We start from the raw sequence: 19,428 nt of genomic DNA, 5'->3' as shown, positions 1-19,428 counted from the left end.
CCAGGCGGGCCGCCGTTGCGCCGATTTTGCTGAGCTCATCGGGCGCCTGGGCGTCGAGTGGTATAAAAATGAAAAGTTTTAGTGCCCGGCCAGCGCCGCGGGCAGCGCAGCACCAGATGTCGGCGACCCCCTCGAACAACGTGCACCTGCTGCCCCAGACCAACCAGCTGCTGGGGCTGTACACGATCATCCGCGACCGGCGCACGAAGCGGCCGGACTTCATCTTCTACGCGGATCGGATCATCCGGCTGCTGGTCGAGGAGGGCCTGAACCAGCTGCCCGTGATGCCGGCGACGGTGGAGACGCACACGGCGCAGAAGTACGACGGCGTGTCGTTTCTGGGCAAGATATGCGGCGTGTCGATCATCCGGGCGGGCGAGTCGATGGAGCAGGGTCTGCGCGACTGCTGCCGTTCTGTGCGGATCGGCAAAATCCTGATCCAGCGGGACGAGGAGACGGCGCTACCGAAGCTGTTCTACGAGAAGCTGCCGGAGGACATCGCGGACCGGTACGTGTTTCTGCTGGACCCGATGCTGGCGACCGGCGGGAGCGCGATCATGGCGACGGAGGTGCTGATCAAGCGGGGCGTGCGGCCGGAGCGCATTTCGTTCCTCAATCTTATCTGCTGCCAGGAGGGCATCGACGCTTATCGCGCGCGCTTCCCGGACATCAAGATAATCACGGGCGCGATCGATAAGGGCCTGGACGAGCAGAAGTACCTCGTGCCCGGGCTGGGCGACTTCGGGGACCGGTACTACTGCATATGAGGCGGCTGCGCGACGCCGGGCCGCGCCGGGCCATTCTATAGTATCGTATAATATAATGCTAAGCAGTGCACAGGCGTCTAATAGATATACAGCGAGTCACATAAACCTGGAGTGGATGCAGTCGGGGAACTCCTCCCACTCGCTCTTGGTGACCCAGAGCTTCTTGAACGTGGAGAGGCCCGAGAGGATCGAGCCGCCGATCCAGGTGCTGTACTTACGCTCGGGCGGCGCGAAGATCTTGATCTTGGTGCGCGAGCCGGACAGGCTCTTGAGCTCCTTGAGCAGGCGGTCGCCGAAGCCCGGCAGCATGGAGGTGCCGCCGCTCAGCAGGATGTTGGAGTACAGCAGGCTGCGCAGGTCGAGGTCGACCTTGCCGATGCTCTGGTAGCACATGTCCGGCAGGCTCTCGAACTCGGAGCCGATCAGCTCGGGCTGGAACAGGATCTCGGGCGCCCGGTAGCGCTCCTGGCCGAGCTCGATGGTCTTGCCGTCGGGGAGCTTGAACTTGCTGAAGCTGGGGTTCATCGGGAAGTTCTGCTCCTCGAGCTTCGGGTCCTTGGTCACAAAGCAGGCCTTCTCCTTGATCGTCCGCACGATCTCCCGCTCGCTGCTGGACAGCAGCGACACGCCCGTGGTCTTGCGCAGCAGCAGCTGCAGGAACTCGGTGATGTCGCGCCCGGCGATGTCGATGCGCCGGATCGACGACGGCACCGAGAACCCGTCGAACACGGGCACCGCGTGGCAGCACCCGTCGCCGCAGTCCACCACGCACCCCGTGGTCCGCCCGCTCGCGTACAGCGACAGCACCGCCTGCACCGACACGTACAGCGCCGGCACGTTGAACGATTCGAACAGCAGCTCGCACATCTTCTCCCGGTTCTTGTGCGGGTTCAGCGGCGCCTCCGTCACCAGGATCGGATGGTCCTCGACGTTCTGCAGCTGCAGGCTCTTGTTGAACACATACCCCCACACCTGCTCCATGTCCGCCCAGTTCGTCACAATCCCGTGCTGCAGCGGGTACCGCAGCTTCAGCAGCCCGCGCAGCTCCTGTGCCTGGTTGCCGATGAAAGTGTCGCCCTCCAGCCCCCCCGCCATCACCTTGTTGTACTTAGTGGTGCCGATCAACGAGTACTCAAAACACTTGGGTTTCTCCTCGCCACTGAAGCCGGCCTTGATGATGCCCGACCCATTGTCCAGCACCACTGGCTGGTTGTATAGCGTCTCCTGGCTGCTCATGCGTCGTTGCGGGTCCACTGTCCTCGGCGGTATCTGGTGTGCATGGTGTAGAAGTGCGCTGGGGGCTCTCTTTTCCATGCCCAGCGTGCCCCTCCGCGGAGCGAGCGCCGGAGCCGGGCGCAGGCCGCCGGCCTGGGCAGCGATGCTGGGTAGCCGGATACCTATATACTGCACGGGATGCTGCTAGATACATTAAATACTGGGTACATGCGTAGCTGGGCGGCTCGGGCGCGCGCCCTGGTAGGGAGAACCCTAAAAGCCCTCGCCGCCGTTGAAACCGATGAAGCCGGTCATCAAGAATATGTTGTAGTACCTCTTCTTGGCGATTTCGTTGGTGTGGTTCCAGGCAGAGGTGAGTCTGCCGTCGATGCAGGAGCCGCTCATGTAGAAATTATCGGCGCCGGAGCCATCGAACATGTGGGCGAAGGCGTCCTGCAGGATGACGAGCTGGAGCTCCTCGACGGAGCCGTACTGCGTGGTGATGTACTCCAGCATGGCGGGGTCGTCGCGGACCAGGTCCTTGATGTGCATCAGAACCTGGTCGAACGGTATCAGGATGTTGGGCACCTGCGTGTACTTGTCTAAGAAGAAGAGCGCGTTGGGCACGGCGTCGTCGCCCAGATGCACGACGCTGGAGCCGACCCAGCCCTTGCACTTGGTCCTGCACTCGTGCAGGATGTTCATCATGGCCTTGTACACGGACGGGCTGGCCTTGACGCGGTTCAGGCCCTGGCCCGTGGAGACCAGCTTGTAGGGCGCGCCGTCGAACAGGTCTTGATCCGCGACGTACCACAGGCGAATCATCTCGCGCTGGATCACGGACCACAGCGAGAGTGACTGCTGGGCGTAGTGCCACTGCTTGTCGTGGTCGTGCGTCAGCCGCGCGCCGTCGCGGCCCTGCCGGATCGCCAGCGGAAAGCGCTTGGCGACCTCGGGCTGGCGGAACAGCTCCAGGCGCTCCAGCATGCGCATCACGGGCTTGCGGTTCATGTTGACGTACGCATTGTAGTCGCCAAAGGAGTACAGCGCCTGGCGCACGTCCTCCTTCGAGTACACGTCGCCGCTGTACTTGGCCGCCAGCTGCTCGATGGCGTGCTCCTTCTGGCGGATCAGGCGGTTGATCTCCGCGCGCGTCTTGCCCACCGGGCTGATGTGCGCGGTCGCGTACAGCACCAGCGGGTCCTGCAGCATGCGCAGAGCCTTCCCGCCATCCCGCGGGTCGCCCAGGAACGCATGCACCGTGCGGATCGGCTTGTACAGATGGAATTCCAGGTGCTCCTGGATCTGCGGCAGCCGCGAGTCCATCACCATGTAGCACAGCTTGCCGAACGTGTCCCGCATCCGCTCGGGGTTCATCACCTTGTAGCGCCGCCCGATCTCAAACACCTCCTGGAACCACTCCGCGTACTCGCTGAACTCCTTCATCTCCACCAGGCGCTGCCCGGCCTTGAGGTCCGACGCAATCACCAGCCCGCACAGCACCGAGCACATCTCCTTGAGCTGCTCCACAATCCGCCGCGCCCGCGACTTGTACGACAGGATGTCCACGCGGTCCGTGTACTCGGACACCTGCAGGGCAGCCTCCAGCAGGCGCAACAGGTGGCGCTCTTCGTGCGTCAGGCGCATGGGCACGTAGCGCGCGTGCTCCTGCAACAGCTGCAGGAGCCTGCCATCCGCGCGCGTCTCCTCGGGCTTTGCCGCCGCACCCGCGGCCTCCGCGGCCTCCGCGGCCTCCTCGTCCGCGCCGGACTCCTCCGCGGCCGCACCCGCGGCCGCCTCCGCGCCTGCCGCCGTGCCATCGTCCTTCCGTGCGAACTCGTGCCGCCGCCTCCGCCCGCTTCTGTGCAGCATCTCGAAGCACACCGTGCAGAATTGCTCCTCGCAATCCCGGCACAGCACCTCTACCGGCATGTCCTGGCACTCGACGCACATGCTGCCGTCCTCCTCTTCATCGTTGGGCGCTTGCTCGGAGTCGCTAGGCGCGCTGTCCTCGCCGCCGGACCCGATATCCTCCTCCACACGATCCGGATCCAGTATTTCCTTTAACGTACGCTTCAGCAGTATCTTGTCCATGAATTATCTCGACTCAATAGCGTCTGACGTTATCCTTATCCGTCAGGGCTGCTTTTCAATTACCATGTGCATTCGTCCATCATCCCCATGTCGCCTCGAAATTTTTCACCACCTCGATTCTAGCTTGGGACCCTATACATTTTCGGACCCTTTTGCTTCTGCATAATTGTCGATGAGCAACTAGATAATCGACAGCTCACAGATACCAGTTTAGTGAGCAGTTTATAACCGTAATAGGATCTAAGATACTCTTTTAGGATGGTTGCAGAAGGTACAACAGCTCGGGTGGTGCGGGACGCTTCGCTCGGAAACAAAGACAGGAACAGCTGCGGGGCAGCGTGCGTCGACTGGCGCAGGCAAGTTCGCAAGCTAATCTGGATAGTTGCGATCGTTGGTTTGCTGCTCATGGCCGCAGGCAAGCTACTGGGCGGCAGCCGGCATGGCAGTTGGTTCGCAAGCGGTATGTATTGTTGAAGGACGCATGGAGGATTTTTGCTAACAATCAGCAGAGCCGGCCACGCTGGGACAGCGCGTGGCGCACACATTGGGGCATGTGCGCGACGTCGTGACGGGACACAAGGCCACGCACGTGGCGGGACATGTCGACAAGGCGCGCATTTTTGGGCGCCCGGAGTTTGAGCCTGCGGAGGGCAACAGCTTCAGTGTGTTGAAGCTGGTATTGTTCGGGACCGCAGTAGTTGTTGCCACGCATGCGTTCCTACACTAGCGCATGGTGGGAGTTCGTGGGAGCAGCGTGCTGCACGCTGCCGAAAGGTATAAATACACGGCGTGGAGCTGGGAAGAAGCGTCTGTCCTGTTCTGATCGTCAAGTCGCGATATTTACATCTACAGACTAGCCTATAAACCAACAGAAATGCAGCCATCTCAGCAGAACAAGGAGGACAACAAGGAGAACAAGGACAACTTTGCCGGTGACCTTGTCTGGTCCACCCAGTGTGTTATCGTCTAAAAAGCCTTCTCCCTGGCCCGGTGCCGGGTGCCTGGCGCTTTTTTATGCCTTCGTTTCTATCCTATTTTTTGTTTCGAAACGGCTGGCCCAATGCCACCGACTAAACCTTTGTGGGCTACGATTTTGGTATATCAGTTCGCCTAGCTATCTGTAATTACATAGCCCTCTGTATAGGTAGCAAGCCAGCCGAATAGGATTTTTTTTTGCTTTTGTCTTTTCCGCTGTCGCTGACGCGCCTGCGCCAGGTGGTGATAGTTTGGTCCGGCTGTGCCGGCGGCCTGTCCAAAAAGCCGATTAGTGTCTCTTATGTATGTGTATGCGGGCAGCGCGCCTGCATGCTTCTGCTACGTATTAAGAGCTAGTCCCAGATGTAGAGATTAAATAGTGGGGGCTCGGCGCCTAAGCGTTGAACTCGTCGTTGACGGATGCAACCAGGCCGACGGGCCCCACAATGTAAGCCTTCATGAACCGGGCAGCACGAGTACCGGATAGGGACTGGCTGCCTCTTTTCAGCGAGCGCCTGCTGCCGAGACGTTTCGAGCCTAGACCGAGGTCGAACGGAAATCCAGAGGAGCTGGAGCCGGGCCCAGCCGAGGGGCTGACGACCAGAGCGCCGAGCCAGGTGTCGTCGTCGCACAGCGGCCGAATGCAGCGAATCGAATCTCTGACGAACCTGCGCCGAGTACTCTCCTTGACGGGCGGGACCCATTTCTCGCGGCTGAAGGAATACCCGTAGGGAGCGAACGACAGGCTGCTAGCGGCGGAGTGCGCGCGCTGGCGGAACTCCATATCCAGGGCCCGGCTGCGCGCCGCGTAGTCTTGCGTCGCGGTGTCTGCAGCGGCCGAGCCCGCGCCGTCGTCGTCATCGTCGTCGTCGTCGTCGTCGTCGTCGTCGTCGTCGCTATGATATATACCCTCGTCCTCGTAGATGGATGTCTCCAGATGGTCGCTCGGAAGAAGCTCAGATTCGCTGGACGCTCCGGTCTCAACAAAGTCAAACTCTTCGCTCTCGACAGGCGAGTGCTCGATGCCGCTCGGCGTCGGGCTCCTGCTCTGTTCGCAGACACTGCCCAGGCTGCGATTTGGCGTGGGCTGCCTATGGGACTCCAGACTGGAGCTATCGCTGCCCATCTGATCTTCATGCGCCGCCGCGCGCTGCTCCGAAACCTGGAGAAGCGAGCTGGAGGCCGACTGGTACACACAGCGCTCGGATAGCCTACAGCGCAGAGCCTCCGAACCACGGGCACCAAGACTCGCCGAGGGACCCAGCAGGCTCTCCGCCACACTGGAATTGAGCCCCTTCGTATCCGAGTGAACAGTGCGCGACCTCTGCACCTCCCCACGTGACGCTTTTTTAGACCAAAACATGGTTCTGAGCCGCGAAGCAAAGCCAGCCTGTAGCTCGCCTGCGGCGCTCGACTGACCCAAAGACGCTGCGTCATCGCACGGCATTTCTCGGTTCTCTGGCGCACGCGTCGCCATGGCTATAAATGCATTGGAAAACCCGCCGGCGCCCATCGCCGGCTGGTCATACTTCAACAGAGTGCGGCGGTCCACGCTCGGTGATATCAGACCCAGCACGGTACCGCGGCGGCTCAGCTTGTTAGAAAAAAGGAGCGCGGTATTGCGGCCCCTATTGTCGGTGCGCTTGTGCCGCGTTCGCCGGCGTCTCCTGCGCGGGACGGTCCGGTAGGCGGGCATCTTCCGATGGTCGAGGTCCAGAGACACGCCTATGCCCACGGACAGCGACACGCTCCAGCTGATCAGCATGTCCACGGTGCCGAAGCAGACGAGAAACTGCTCTGTTTCACACCGCAGCCGCAGCACGAACGACCGCTTCGTGTAGTCCATGGGCACGCCGAAGGTCGCGTACTGCAGTGAGTAGCTTTTGTACAGCCGCTCCGCGCACAGATGGCGCTCCGGGTCGCGTTGCGCGCGCGCACACACATGCTGCTGGTGCGCCGGCGACAGCTGCCGCTCGTCGCGCCCTAGCGCCAGCAGCGTCCCTGCCTTCACCTGGCCGAACGACAGCGATGACACCGCCTGCGCGCACGCCACCCCGAGCGTGCTGTCTGCCGCGCGCCCGCGCAGCCCGCGCAGCAGCCCCTCGTCCACGTGATAGAAGTTCAGCTGCGTCGAATTCAGCTCCATCAACAGCGTCCGCCACGACCGCGACACCGCCGGCTCATACGGCGATGCCCACTCCTGCTTCACGGACACTAGCGCCAGCTCGTGCACCGCCGGCGCATACGCCGGCAGCTCGTTGGTCTCCTCCCGCTCGTATATTGGGTACCGGATCCGCCGGTTTGGATTCACCGCGTAGTACGGCGGCGGGCGCGCCGGCTGCGGCTGCAGCACCGCCAGAACGTCCGCATGCAATTCCCCGCTCTCAACCTCGCCGCTCTGCGGCAGCGATCCGTGGCTGCGGCTGTCGTACGAAAGCGTCGTAACCCCATCAACTGACGAGGTGCTGACGCTGGACGGCAGCGCCGCCTCCTTGAAGCCCAGTCCTCTGGCCTCATACAGCCTCGCGTACACCTCTGGCTGCGACATATCCCTACTAACACACTAAGAGGGGGACGTCAGACTCTTTATGTTCGCTTGCAAATATCGATTTTATTATCGGTCAGATATTACGTAGTGGCTGGTGGCAAAGCTTGCCCCTGGCAGAAAACGTCGTCCGCGGAACGGAAGTTTAGGCCGTTAACCAGGATTTGCGAGTGTCGGCTCAACGCTTGACTATCTAGAACTACCTGACAGTAGCTCCTGTTTGCTCCGTGCTTCGGGTGTCCAACCAAAGATGCTGCTTATCTTACCAAAATTGCGCAGCGAGAATTGCTATGCCAGGGACAAACATTGCGCCAAGAGTATATATAGAGCAAAGTACATAGAAGGCTGCCTAATCGCAGAGGCGGCAAGAGCGGCAGGCTGCTACAGGCGGCTGGCTTGGCTGTATGGCGTAATGTGTATATAGTGGCTTGGCAATCGGTACGTACCTATGCAGTCGCGGATCGAGAGGGACCGCGCGCGCGAAAACGGACCTGGGCGGGGACCGCGGCAGAATCAGCGCGGGTGTCGAGCAAGGTGTGGGCGACGGGTCCGGACGCGACCATGCTGGCGGCGAGCTCGTAGACCAGCTGCGCGGCCGTGATAGCCGTGATGTCAGCGCGGTCGTAGGCCGGGGCAACTTCGACGATGTCGGCGCCGACGAGCGTCAGCGGCTGCAGGCCGCGCAACACGCGGAGCAGCTCGCGCGGGAGCCAGCCGCCGGGCTCGACGGTGCCGGTGGCCGGGGCGGCGCTGGGGTCGAGCACATCGATGTCGACGGATACGTAGACGGGCACGCCGCGGGGGATGACGCGGAGGATGCGGTCAACGACGCCCTGGGGCCCGATGTCGAGGATCTCGTCTGCGTGGATGCGGTAGAAGCCGGCGGCGTCGTCGCGGTGGAAGTCGTCGGGGTGGGCGAGGTTCGAGCGCAGGCCGACGTGGACGTTGTGGTCGGAGAGCAGGCCGTGCTGGAAGGCCTCCCAGAGCATGGTGCCGTGGTTGAGGGGCACGTGGGCGGTGTCCCAGACGCTAGTGTTGGCGGGCTGCCAGGTGTCGATGTGTGAGTCGAAGTGGACGACGGAGATGGGGCCGTAGACGTCGTGGAGCGCGCGCAGCGCGGGCAGCAGCACGCTGTGGTCGCCGCCGAGCATGATGATGCGCGGCGGGACGCGGGGGTCGCTCTTGGAGCTGCGGCGCAGGACGTCGGCGTACGCGCGGTGCATCATGTCGCGCGCGATGCGGTTGTCCGTCAGCACGACGGGCACGTCGCCGCAGTCGACGATGTGCGCCCAGTCGTCGTAGGGGTTGAGCGCGCGGTAGGGGCTGTAGGCGTGTGCGCGGATCTGTCGCTGTGAGCCGCGGCGGATGGCCTCGGGGCCGAAGCGCGCGCCGGGCCGGTAGGTCACGGACATGTCGAATGGCATGCCGAGGATGCCGATGTCAAACTCCAGGTCTGGCTGGAGCAGGCAGCGCTCGTGCGGTAGGTGCGCAAACGTCTGGATACCCGCGGTGCCCACGTCAAACCCCCACAGCTCTTCCGGCGACGGCTGCGCGGCCTGTGCGCACGCAGCCGCGCCCAACATGGCGGCAGCCAAGCGGTAGTGGACCATTGTGGGCCCGGTGCGCGACCTGGGCGTTGCACCCGTGCACTTATATCGCCTCCGTGCGCCAAGACTCACGGGCGCACGGCACCTCGCCGGTAGTCGTATACTCGTTTAGGGCTGATGCAGCCGCGCCTATAGGAGGCATTCTGTGTTCTGGTACATCTCGTTCAATATCATCTCGACCCCCTTGTAGCGCTTGATCACGGTCATCCCGAAACAGAGCGTGAAGAAGAAGGCCGCGAGGCAGAGGTACGAGCTCGCGATGAGCCCGTACGCGAGGTATAGCGATATCGCGTTCACCCGCACGAACAGCGCATACACGTGCGCCGTGATGCGGAGGTTGCCCAGCGCCGCGTTGAGCACGTAGTACACGTTGCGCGTGTAGAACACCACCACGTTGTGGAACTTGACCAAGAGCCCCAGGCTGTCGGTGTAGAGCAAAAGCGAGCGCCCGCTGTGGTCCACCACAGAGATGCGCCGCAAGTACTGCAGGATGTCGATGTAGAAGTCGTACTCGCTGAACGTGAACTCGCTGAAGAGCGCCCGGAGGATGTTGAACAGCGAGAACGGAAACAACAGCGCAATCAAAATGTGGTCCAGCACTATCTGGTTGCGGAGGAACGTCCGCAAGTGCGGCCGCGGCCGCCCGAACGGTCGCCAGTCCGTGTGCGCGCGCAGCACGCGCTCGCCCAGCCGCTCGCCGAGCTCCTGGTCCCGCTGCAGCGCCTCCAGCAGCAGCAGCTGCAGCTCTAGGCTCGGCGGGTCGCCTAACCCGCGCGCAGCTCTTTGTGACTGCTCCATAAACAGCTGGTACAGCTCCACCTCCTCTATCTCGCTCGCGCCCGGCTCGCGCCCGGCCTCCGGCACAGTCTCCCGCGAAGTTTCGGCAGCCCCGGCTTCTGGCTCCATCCTTCTCGAACTTCTACGTGGTCTAAGTTGAGCTCCCTTGCGGACCGTGCTGCGCAGCTCTCCTTATAGACGAGCGTTAGACAGCCTCACCAAAAAAAAACTGACGAGCTGTCGCTTGATGGCAGCAGCGGGACACCCCTCCAAGATGCGCAGGAGCCAGGCCGGGAGTAGCTATGTATGGTGGCGCTATGCCATCGCGCTGGTTGCGCTATGCCGGGTGTGCTTGGCAAATACAGAGACGTTCAACATATACATCCCGGGGGACTTCCCGGTCTCGACCGTAGGCGCGCAGCAGGACGGCGGCATTGAAAGTGGGCTGCCGCGGATGGTGCTCCACAACATCAACTACAAGATGCAGCGGTTCGATGTTGTGCCGGGGGAGATGTTCTACGTGCAGGTGGACGAGCTGCGGCAAAACGAAAACTACCAGGTGCGCATCAGCTGGACGGCGGCAGACGGCGTGGGCGTGGCGGACATGGGCCACGTGGTGGTGCCGCACGGGGCGGCGTTCCGCGGGACGGTGGACGAGCGGGCGCGCGTAGCGGTACACTTCCGGGTGGAGGCGGAGGCGTACCCAGCGCTGGCGGCTGCGCGGGTGCCGGTGAACGTGGCGGTGGTCAACATCAAGATGGGGATCCCGGTGGACCTGTACTCGATCGCGCTGTACGTGCTGGCGGTGGTGGGGGCGGCTGCGTACGTCGTCTGCCGCTGGGACCCGTATCGGGCGCTGAAGGCGGAGGTGTTATAACTATGTATACTATAGCTCCGGGTTCAAGATGAAGTCGCAAAAGTACATGAGTGCGGCGTAGAGCTCGCGGCCGACGGGCTTGATGTGCGCGGCGGGCAGCAGGAAGCCGCGGCTGCCGGTGTCGCGCAGCTTGAACTGGAAGGCCCAGCGCGCGCGGTGGTGGTACATGTAGTCGAGCGCTGAGCCGGAGCCCATGCCCGGGCTGAGGTCGGAGCCGCGGTCCTTGCAGGACGCCAGGACGTCGTAATTGCGGCCAGACTTGCGGCGGATCGCGCGCGCAAGCCCGTGCGCGAGCTCGAGCAGGTTCTCGAGGTCGCGGGGCAGCGCGTCACACGAGTAGGCGTAGGGATAGAGGATCTCCTCCGAGTACGAGTGCAGGTCCAGGTAGGCGTAGATGTCCAGCTCGGCCTTCGTCTTGTTCACGTAGTCGTTCCAGCTGCGCGCCTCCACGGCCTCGAACGGCTGCTGGCCGCTATAGTCGCCCGAGCAGGGGTAGGCGTGCTGGCCGGTCCAGTGGTAGTCGAACGAGTGGTCAATGTCGACGCCATCGCAGCCGGGCATGTACGTGGGCTGCCGGTTCTTGCGCCACAGGCGGTCGTGCGTCCACGTGTACGCGTAGCCGTCTGGGTTGAACACAGGGATCACCAGGAAGTCGAGCGCGTCCAGGTAGCGCGTCTCCTTGGGCGCCCGCCCATACCGCGAGAGCAGTCGCTCCACGACAAAGCACGCCGTGCTCACGCCAATCCACTCGCGAGCATGCACGCCGCCCGTAATTACCACCGTCTTCTTGTCTGGGTTGCGCTGCTCATTGCCTGCTGAGATATGCACCGCCCGCATCTCGCGGCCCTCGTATGTCTGGCCCACGCGCTCCACCGTCACCAGCCCGGGATACGTCTGCTCCAGCATGTCCAGCCACATGTATATCGTCTCCAGGTCCTGGAAGTCATCGAAGAAAACGTCGCCCACCGTTCCTGCGTATCCCAGCGGCACCTGTGCGGCACCGTCTCTGCCCGCGGCTCCCGGGCGCGCCGCCTGCTCCTGCAGCAGCGCATCCACATCCTCCACCATCACCTCGCATCCCTCCAGCACCTCCGCCACGCTCCGCGGCACCTGCACGTCCACGTGCCCGCGCGAGTGCCCCCAGATGTCGTATTCGGTCACGCCTTGACGCTTCATCGTCCCGTGAACCCACTCAACACTCACGTCCGTCAGCCGGCACACCTGCGTCTCCGGGTACGCCTGCAGACCCGCAGCGCTCGCCGCCAGCCCCAGCACAGCCATGGGCAACCTTAGCCACGCAAAACAGCCACCCATCAGATATATTGGCGTCCCAATAGTGGTTTGGAGTGGTGCTAGTAGCTCATCGCTTTTTTCGATGCCGCGATGGGCGCCCGACAGCCACACAAGAGGCTCGAAGTCATGCCTCGCGGGCCCCAAGCATGACCAGCGCGTGTTGCGATCTGTCAGCACATCCCGTACCCGGAGCTATGTAGCGTTGAGCATGCGACTAGTGTGGTGCGATGCGCGCGACGGCGGAGAGCACGTGCATTGCACGTGATTATATTGCTTCCTTTTAAAGGGGGCTAATCGGGTTTGGTGAAAGACAGACGTCAACAAGCCAGTTTATGTGCAGCGGGGCCAAGGTCTTACACAAGCGCGGTATCGGCAGTCGCAGATGAGCAAATCTCCATCACCGACCAACAGCACTCTGGCGGATACCGGGGATGTGGACTTGTCGGCGCTCACGCCCCAGGAGCTCAAACTATACAAGCTATATGGCAAGCTGCCCGGCAAAAAGGATCTCTTCAAGCATAAGCTCCACGAGCGCAAGTACTTTGACAGTGGGGACTACGCTTTGAGCAAGGCTGGCGTGAAATCGGAGGACTTGGGGTCGGCCGCGGTTGGGAGCTCGCATCTCCCGGTGACCAACCCGTCGGGCTTGCGCGAGTCGATCATCCGCAGACGGATGTCCAGCAGCGCGGGCGGCCTGGACTCGCAGAACCTCAACAGACAGAGCAGCATCTCGTCGGGGCCGCCGCGGTCGCCGAACAAGTAGGCGGGGTGGTTTGCTGGGATTGGCGCCCGGGCAGCGGCGGCCGCGCCCGAGGCTTCGCGGCCGGGAATAGAACTTTCTATATGGACGTGTATAGAGGCCGGAAACTAGTGTATTTGAATAAATATTGCAAATAACGGATGGGAGATTCCGCGCAGGCCAGACGGTCAGCGCTGGTAGAGGTAGCGCCCGAGCCTCCCGAAGAACAGCAGCCCTAGAAAGTAGAAGTCGATGAAGTACAGCAGTTGCGAGAAGTCGGTGATCTCTTCATAGCAGGTCACCGCGGTCACCAGGCCGACGGCAAACCCGAGAAGGAACACGGAAAACGACCCGTCGAAGAACAGCCACAGGATGCCGTCCAGCAGGAACCACGCTCCACTAGCCTGCAACGAGGAGGACCACTCCACGCGCCGGATGCCGAAAGACACGCCGAGCATCGCGTTAATGGACCTCAGTACACCAGAGAGGTTCACTTTGCCGACCGAGATGCGCCGCCAGTAGTCCACTGCTGGCAGCAGCGAGCCAAACAAAATACCCTCCACTGCGTAGCCCGCCCACGTCGGCAACATGCCGAAGCTCAGCTGCTGGCACAGCTTCACGCCCAGCACCAGCGGCCGCGACGTGAAGTCCTCATGCAGCAGGTCGTTGTCGTGCAGGTTGCGGCTCAGCTGGTGATACGCGATACCCGAAATCCCCAGTATCACTAGCGAAGATACAAGATGCATGTACTTCTGCGACCGAGTCCGCACGCGCGACCGCGCGCCCACGCTGCCCATGTCGTCCAGCATCCGGCCCGCTGACTTCTTAGCCTCTTCATATATTTCTGTATCCTCGCTTTCCACTATTTCTTCATCGTATATCCCAAACAGTTGAGGCTTCGTAAGCATACTCATGGAGTCCGTACTTGCAGCCACCACGATGGGGCTGCCAACCTTGCCGCCAGCGCGCTCACCGCACTCTTCTTCGTGCTTCTTTTTTGACATGCCTTCTCCCCCGCTAGCCTCAGAGTACTACAAGGGCCTCTCTTGGTAGTTGTTTGTTGTGGCTGTAGTTTGACTCTAAGCTTATATCGTGCGATTTTTTTGGACTTCACCACCAGGTGGGCGATGCCTATCTGTCCACTAGCTAAACGAGCCGGAGGTGCTTGGAGTAAGGGTGGTCGGACGGTTCGTTAGATGGCGCGGCCACGGGAGGTGAACCCGCATATTGCAGAGTTTGCGGTGTTGCAGCACAAGCCTGGGAAGGAAAGGGCGCTGGAGATGCTACAGGACATTGCGCGACGGGTATCCTACTTGATGCGGGAAGAAGGCTTCCGGGTGGGCCAACTGGCCGAATTCTACCCCCGGGAGCGGCGCCTGCTGGGGCTGAATGTGAATCAGGGGGCCAGGATCCTGTTGCGGCTGCGGGAGCCGGGCGATGAGCAGCAGTTTCTATCACGGGAGACTATTCTGGCAGTTATGCTGCACGAGCTCACGCACAACGTCTTTGGGCCGCACGACGCTCGGTTCAGGCGGAAGCTGGATGAGCTAGTGGGGCGGCAGTGGGTGCTGGACCAACGGGGCATCGTGGACAGCTTCCTGGGGCGTGGAAGACGCCTCGGCGGGCGCGGGCGGCGCCTCGAAGGCCGTGGGCGGCGCCTCGGCGGCCGGAGCGCCGGTGTGGCAGCGCGCGAGCTGGCCGGGCTGGCAGCCGCGCGCCGCATGGCAGCGATAGCGGCGACTGCGCAGTGCTGCGGGCAAGGTGGCGGGACGGCGCCTCCCCGCGACGGGGACCTGGACGTGGTGGTCATAGACGAGGAGCCCTGCGTCGTCCGCACACCTGTGGTCATAGACCTGACAAATGAGGACTAACGACTGTCACTTGGCAGGTAGTGATTTAGCGGCTATATGTCGAAACTAACTAAAAGATCGAGGTATCTGCGAATATTCAAAGTGGGAAGGGCACATCACTCTGATTACATGGCAGCGTGATCCATTGAAGTGTCACATCCCTGGCTTGTAAATCTGAAGTCTACCTCTGATCCCAAGGTTCGTGGTGACGGCTGGTTGCATGGTTACGTTAGAGTAATAATGTGCGAATGGCGCGGGATCTGCGAGCTATCCCAGCAGCGTCGCCCACCCGCAGCATGAGCCACGAGATGGAAAAGGGGGAGCGACAGAATTGAAAAACACCATACTCTCTTATATCTTTGCCACAACAATGTAGAGCAAGAGGACGAATGTCAATATAAGCTGTTCGAAGTTCTCTTTGGCGATGTCTACTATGAGTTGCGGACCGTCCTTTTGCCACATGATATCCGCGTCGATGAATCCCGTTATCCAGGGCCTGGCCATACCTTGCTCTCTTCTCCGATCCTGCTCACCTATCATTATCACTTCCGCATTGTCTTTAAACGTTACCGATGCCATGGCAATATGTGTTGTTATTCGTGTTGCCTGGAAACTTCGGAGACGGGACTAAAATTGTGAAGTGCACAAGCTCAACGTCTGTTTCTCGCAAGGATCTAACCCTAATTAGGAACCAAGTTGTATATATATAGCATCTGCGACGCTTAGTCGTTTTCCGTAGTCGAGTTTTTGTTTGTGTCAGCGACTCAGCCGTTTGTGACGGAGATCGCCCAGCAGCCCGAACTACGATGAAAGGAGAATTAATTTGAAATTGCAAAGTTACAGACATACCACTGCGTGTCTTCCCGAAGTCCAGACCCTCTAATGATGGAGCTCCCGGATCGCCAAGAGGCCGGCGCCAGGGTCAGTGGCCGTCGCCCACTGTGCAATGTGTGTATCGCTTTACACGGAACTACTATTCATGTTGGTCACCGCAGCAGACGACCAACGTCAGCTCACTTGATAACCACCATAGAATTATAAATACAGCCCCACACATGCTAGGCGTAGTAGTGGCGCCTTTTAAGTAGACTTTTGTCTCGAAGAGAGGACTTACATTACCAAACCAGTGCATATAACAATACAGTGACGAAGTATGCCAGAGAGAGAAACTGGGATGTTGGACGTCGGCAAGCACTGCCAATATTGTCGGCAAATCGACTTCTTGCCCTTCCATTGTACGCTCTGCAATTCAGACTTCTGCAGTGTGCACCGCACCCAGGAAGCTCATCACTGCAAGGCACTTCTAGCCCCAGGTGCAGCCACTCCGGCGAGCAGATCTCGCTCTTCGTCACAGGCCAAAGGTGAGCGTGAGGTATACTTCAAGGCATTACTCCCAGATAAGGCTGCAGTGCGGGTCAAGCAGGAGACCTCAGAGAAGCCTGCACAGGGCACGTCCATAAAGGATCGACTTGTCCAACGCAACAGCACCAACGCATTGGACAAATTGAAACGCTTTTTTGCAAAGTACAGTTCGAAACGGAAAAACATGAATCTATCTGCATCAAACAAAGTAATCCAGGTGGCTAAAATAAAGCGCACGGCGAAGGGAGATGACAAAATCCCACATCCAAATCGTGTCTACATATGGTGCTATTACATAGATGAAAGCAATCCGAAAGAGCATGATATCTTTATCAATAGGCAATGGCCTTTGGGGCGAGTGTTGGATTATCTAAGCCACCACATGGACGTGAAAAATGTCAACCTTTCAGCACATGCCGGATCAGGTGAGAAACTTTATCTTTACAAGAGGGTCAAGGAAAATGAGTGGAAGATGTTGGATCCGTCTGGTAGAGTCAATGGAAACATAGAGGAAGGGGACGCTTTGTACTTAATTCGCGGTAATGATATGTGCCTCCTAAAGTAGGTGGCTCTGCGCCTTTTTCCGTCCCATCGTAGATAACAGTTACCTTCCAGTTGTATCTAGGCTTCGGAAAACAGTATGATATTCCCGCAAGATTCCTGGATGCTGTTCTGTTTATACCTGCGGGGGCGTGTGCGCTGTGTTTTCCGGGTCGCCTGCGGGAAATGCAGCACTTTCACCGAACGTGTTCGTTAAGATATAGCGAATTACTTAAATTGACGATCTAACTTCCTTTATTCGTCTACACATTCCTCGCCAGCCCGATACAAGCACACACGACTACAATATATGTCGTAAAGGCTTCTGACACCATGCAAGTAAAGCCTGATCACGCAGTGACTGCGAACAGGCTGGCACGGCACTAAAATAAAACGTTCACCAGGCGGGAATGACGCCAGTAGCATACGTAAGTAGATGTTCCTACCACTAAACTATTCCTGTATACCGCCTTTCAGTCTCGTAGGGTGGGAGACCTAAAGGTCGAGAGCTGCACTAGCAATTATCGAGCAAAGATATATGGGAAAGTATAATAAAGTAATAGGCAGTAATAGGGAGGAAAATAGTAGTAAAGATAATATCATATTAAGTTTGGTGAGAAGAGAAAATATTCAGGCTCCATCAAATATAGTTCTGAGTTTCGGTGAAAATTCCGTTTAAGAACTGCGTAGGTGAAGTGGGGAAAGAGAATGTGTTCGGAGGGCAGAAGGGTGTTAAGCAGTAGTTTATGACAAGAGGAATCGATTAAATGAACTTTTTGTATTTTTGTATAGGGAAGGAAATTAGGACATCGTCATTTTGTATTATTATGCAGTGTTTTAGAAGAGGGTCTGAAGGATGAGCTGGGGGAGGTGAGGGAAAAGACAAAAAAGATCATCAGTAAAGTGTGTCTGTGTAGTTAGTTCGTTTGGGAGAGAGGAGAGACGGAAGTATGAGTGCGTGTATGGCCGATTTACTATTCGTTCTTGAAAGTTGCGTAATATTACTTTCCAATCAAACCTCCGCCTAGCAACAACCCATCTTGCTAAAGAAGCCCTTACCCGAAGAGACAGAACCTACGTCTTGTTGTTTACCGTTGGCAGTCGTCGTTCCCGCTGTAACGCTGCCGTTTTGGCCCTGCAACAGGCCCTGCTTCTGGTGCATTCCTGGTTGAGAGGAATGCGATGGGAACGGATATTGGGCCTGTTGTTGGGTGCGGTACTGCGTCTGCTGCTGCTGCGTCTGCTGGTTCTGCGTCTGCTGGTTCTGCTGTTGAGCCTGTGGCTGTTGAGAACTCTGTTGCAGCGGTTGCGCCTGGTAGTTCAGGCGAGGCTGATGGTGCTGCAGCTTCAGCTGCTGTTGGGCATACCGCTGCTGGGTCTGCTGCTGATAAGCTTCGTACGAGGTAGGATCCAGCCTTTGTTGTAATTGGAGTTGAGAGCTGCCGTATCGAGGGTCCTGCGGAGACGACATCTGCTGGGGAGCGGATGGCTGAGGATACTTGCTTCTGTGCCTGCGGCCCTTCTCGTTTGGCGGATTAGGGTGCCCGTAACCGTGCAAGTTCGGCTTCTTGTTGATGGTTAAGTCCCAGCCGCGGCCGCCGTTGAGCTTCATCCAGTCGTACTCGCCGTCGTACTCCAGGCCCAGCTCTTCCAAAGTCGAAAGTAGCAACTTGCGGTAACCGTCGTAGTCCGGGGTTTCCTCAAACCCCAAGTTACGCACAATCTCCAAGTAGCGCCCAAACTGCACGGGGAGCCCCTGGGAAAGATCGTACACGTTGGTGCTACGCTTCTTCTCGCCGATCTTCTCGTACTTCTGTTTATTATTGGGGGCCTTTAGACCCTGCCATGGAAGCTGGCCACGCAAGAAGTAGAAGAATACGTGGCCGAGAGCCTCCATGTCGTCGCGCCGCGACTGCTCGCGCCCCAAGTGCGTGTTGATCGACATGTAGCGCGCCGTGCCGCTGAGAGACTTCTTCTCGCGGTACGGGATATGCTGCTTCGTCTTCGGATCGCGATAGAGCTTGGCCATGCCAAAGTCGATCAAATGCACCTTGTTCGCGTCCGGCTGGTCGGGCCGGCCAATCAAAAAGTTGTCCGGCTTGATGTCCCGGTAGATCAAGTCGTGCGCATGCAAGTCCTCGATCAGCGTGATCATCTGCACTGCAACTTGCACTACGGTCTTCACGCTGAACCGGCGTCCGCACCAGTCGAAGAGGTCTTCCAACGACGGCCCCAAGAGGTCAATCACAAGGATGTTGTGCAAGCCCTCCTGACCGAAGTAGTACGCCTGCGGCACGCCCGACGTGCCCGCGAGGATCTTGTACGTCCGGTACTCGTCCTTCAACTGCGGCGCCTCCGTCTTGCGCGGCTCGAACTTGATCGCGACCGGCACGCCGTTGATCATGTTCGTGCCCTCGAAGAGCACCCCAAACGAGCCCTCGCCGATCTTTTTGCCAATCTTGAAGTGGAGCCCCACGATCGTCGTGTCGTCGCGCCCCGACACCGTCGACACGTTGGACCCCGCCACGCCCGCCTGCTGCGAGAACGTGTGCGACTGCGACAACGACGCCTGCTGCTGCGCCGCCGACGCCGCGTTCATCTTTGTGTTGGCCATGTTGTTCACCGCAAGCGCCGTGCTGGCTGCTGCCACTGCCCCGGAAGTGTTCATCGCCGCGCTCTAAGCCTTGTGCCACGCTTCTGTACGCCCGCCAAACTCTGCTCCTCTATCTGCGTGTGCGACCGTGTTCCAGTAGGCCGCCGTGTCTGTCCTCCTGCACTAGCGACACT

General features: G+C 59.6%; 14 protein-coding genes across 14 annotated transcripts; 5 read left to right on the top strand and 9 right to left on the bottom strand.

Moving 5' to 3' along the window:
• Positions 1-68: 68 nt before the first annotated feature.
• Positions 69-767, top strand: FUR1 (uracil phosphoribosyltransferase; the record flags this gene model as incomplete). Its single annotated transcript, NM_210953.1, has 1 exon — positions 69-767. One exon carries the CDS (start codon positions 69-71, stop codon positions 765-767), a length of 699 nt encoding a protein of 232 aa, NP_985599.1.
• A 96-nt stretch (positions 768-863) lies between these two features.
• ARP1 (actin-related protein 1) lies at positions 864-2,081 on the bottom strand (the record flags this gene model as incomplete). The annotated part of the gene is made up of 1 exon (NM_210952.2): positions 864-2,081. The coding sequence occupies one exon, from the start codon at positions 2,079-2,081 to the stop codon at positions 864-866; it is 1,218 nt and encodes a 405-aa protein (NP_985598.2).
• A 174-nt stretch (positions 2,082-2,255) lies between these two features.
• On the bottom strand, positions 2,256-4,076 carry AGOS_AFR050W (AFR050Wp; the record flags this gene model as incomplete). The annotated part of the gene is made up of 1 exon (NM_210951.1): positions 2,256-4,076. The coding sequence occupies one exon, from the start codon at positions 4,074-4,076 to the stop codon at positions 2,256-2,258; it is 1,821 nt and encodes a 606-aa protein (NP_985597.1).
• Positions 4,077-5,445: 1,369 nt separating this feature from the next.
• Positions 5,446-7,599, bottom strand: AGOS_AFR049W (AFR049Wp; the record flags this gene model as incomplete). The annotated part of the gene is made up of 1 exon (NM_210950.2): positions 5,446-7,599. The coding sequence occupies one exon, from the start codon at positions 7,597-7,599 to the stop codon at positions 5,446-5,448; it is 2,154 nt and encodes a 717-aa protein (NP_985596.1).
• Positions 7,600-8,042: 443 nt separating this feature from the next.
• Positions 8,043-9,206, bottom strand: AGOS_AFR048W (agmatinase; the record flags this gene model as incomplete). Its single annotated transcript, NM_210949.2, has 1 exon — positions 8,043-9,206. One exon carries the CDS (start codon positions 9,204-9,206, stop codon positions 8,043-8,045), a length of 1,164 nt encoding a protein of 387 aa, NP_985595.2.
• A 126-nt stretch (positions 9,207-9,332) lies between these two features.
• On the bottom strand, positions 9,333-10,109 carry ASI2 (Asi2p; the record flags this gene model as incomplete). The annotated part of the gene is made up of 1 exon (NM_210948.1): positions 9,333-10,109. The coding sequence occupies one exon, from the start codon at positions 10,107-10,109 to the stop codon at positions 9,333-9,335; it is 777 nt and encodes a 258-aa protein (NP_985594.1).
• Positions 10,110-10,227: 118 nt separating this feature from the next.
• Positions 10,228-10,857, top strand: PGA1 (Pga1p; the record flags this gene model as incomplete). The annotated part of the gene is made up of 1 exon (NM_210947.1): positions 10,228-10,857. The coding sequence occupies one exon, from the start codon at positions 10,228-10,230 to the stop codon at positions 10,855-10,857; it is 630 nt and encodes a 209-aa protein (NP_985593.1).
• Positions 10,858-10,866: 9 nt separating this feature from the next.
• Positions 10,867-12,171, bottom strand: ECM14 (putative metallocarboxypeptidase; the record flags this gene model as incomplete). The annotated part of the gene is made up of 1 exon (NM_210946.1): positions 10,867-12,171. One exon carries the CDS (start codon positions 12,169-12,171, stop codon positions 10,867-10,869), a length of 1,305 nt encoding a protein of 434 aa, NP_985592.1.
• A 361-nt stretch (positions 12,172-12,532) lies between these two features.
• On the top strand, positions 12,533-12,913 carry AGOS_AFR044C (endosulfine family protein; the record flags this gene model as incomplete). The annotated part of the gene is made up of 1 exon (NM_210945.1): positions 12,533-12,913. The coding sequence occupies one exon, from the start codon at positions 12,533-12,535 to the stop codon at positions 12,911-12,913; it is 381 nt and encodes a 126-aa protein (NP_985591.1).
• Positions 12,914-13,077: 164 nt separating this feature from the next.
• Positions 13,078-13,893, bottom strand: AGOS_AFR043W (AFR043Wp; the record flags this gene model as incomplete). Its single annotated transcript, NM_210944.1, has 1 exon — positions 13,078-13,893. The coding sequence occupies one exon, from the start codon at positions 13,891-13,893 to the stop codon at positions 13,078-13,080; it is 816 nt and encodes a 271-aa protein (NP_985590.1).
• Positions 13,894-14,085: 192 nt separating this feature from the next.
• Positions 14,086-14,760, top strand: WSS1 (metalloendopeptidase WSS1; the record flags this gene model as incomplete). Its single annotated transcript, NM_210943.2, has 1 exon — positions 14,086-14,760. The coding sequence occupies one exon, from the start codon at positions 14,086-14,088 to the stop codon at positions 14,758-14,760; it is 675 nt and encodes a 224-aa protein (NP_985589.2).
• A 330-nt stretch (positions 14,761-15,090) lies between these two features.
• AGOS_AFR041WA (AFR041W-Ap) lies at positions 15,091-15,318 on the bottom strand (the record flags this gene model as incomplete). The annotated part of the gene is made up of 1 exon (NM_001355336.1): positions 15,091-15,318. One exon carries the CDS (start codon positions 15,316-15,318, stop codon positions 15,091-15,093), a length of 228 nt encoding a protein of 75 aa, NP_001342278.1.
• Positions 15,319-15,892: 574 nt separating this feature from the next.
• On the top strand, positions 15,893-16,666 carry CUZ1 (Cuz1p; the record flags this gene model as incomplete). The annotated part of the gene is made up of 1 exon (NM_210942.1): positions 15,893-16,666. One exon carries the CDS (start codon positions 15,893-15,895, stop codon positions 16,664-16,666), a length of 774 nt encoding a protein of 257 aa, NP_985588.1.
• Positions 16,667-17,665: 999 nt separating this feature from the next.
• Positions 17,666-19,309, bottom strand: AGOS_AFR040W (casein kinase I homolog; the record flags this gene model as incomplete). Its single annotated transcript, NM_210941.2, has 1 exon — positions 17,666-19,309. The coding sequence occupies one exon, from the start codon at positions 19,307-19,309 to the stop codon at positions 17,666-17,668; it is 1,644 nt and encodes a 547-aa protein (NP_985587.1).
• Between the last annotated feature and the right edge of the window lie 119 nt (positions 19,310-19,428).

Source organism: Eremothecium gossypii, chromosome VI, assembly GCF_000091025.4.
Source record: "Eremothecium gossypii ATCC 10895 chromosome VI, complete sequence".
In the NCBI taxonomy this organism is placed as follows: Eukaryota; Fungi; Ascomycota; class Saccharomycetes; order Saccharomycetales; family Saccharomycetaceae; genus Eremothecium; species Eremothecium gossypii.
Note: the sequence above shows the minus strand (reverse complement) of the source record. Positions and strands in the feature narration are given on the sequence as shown.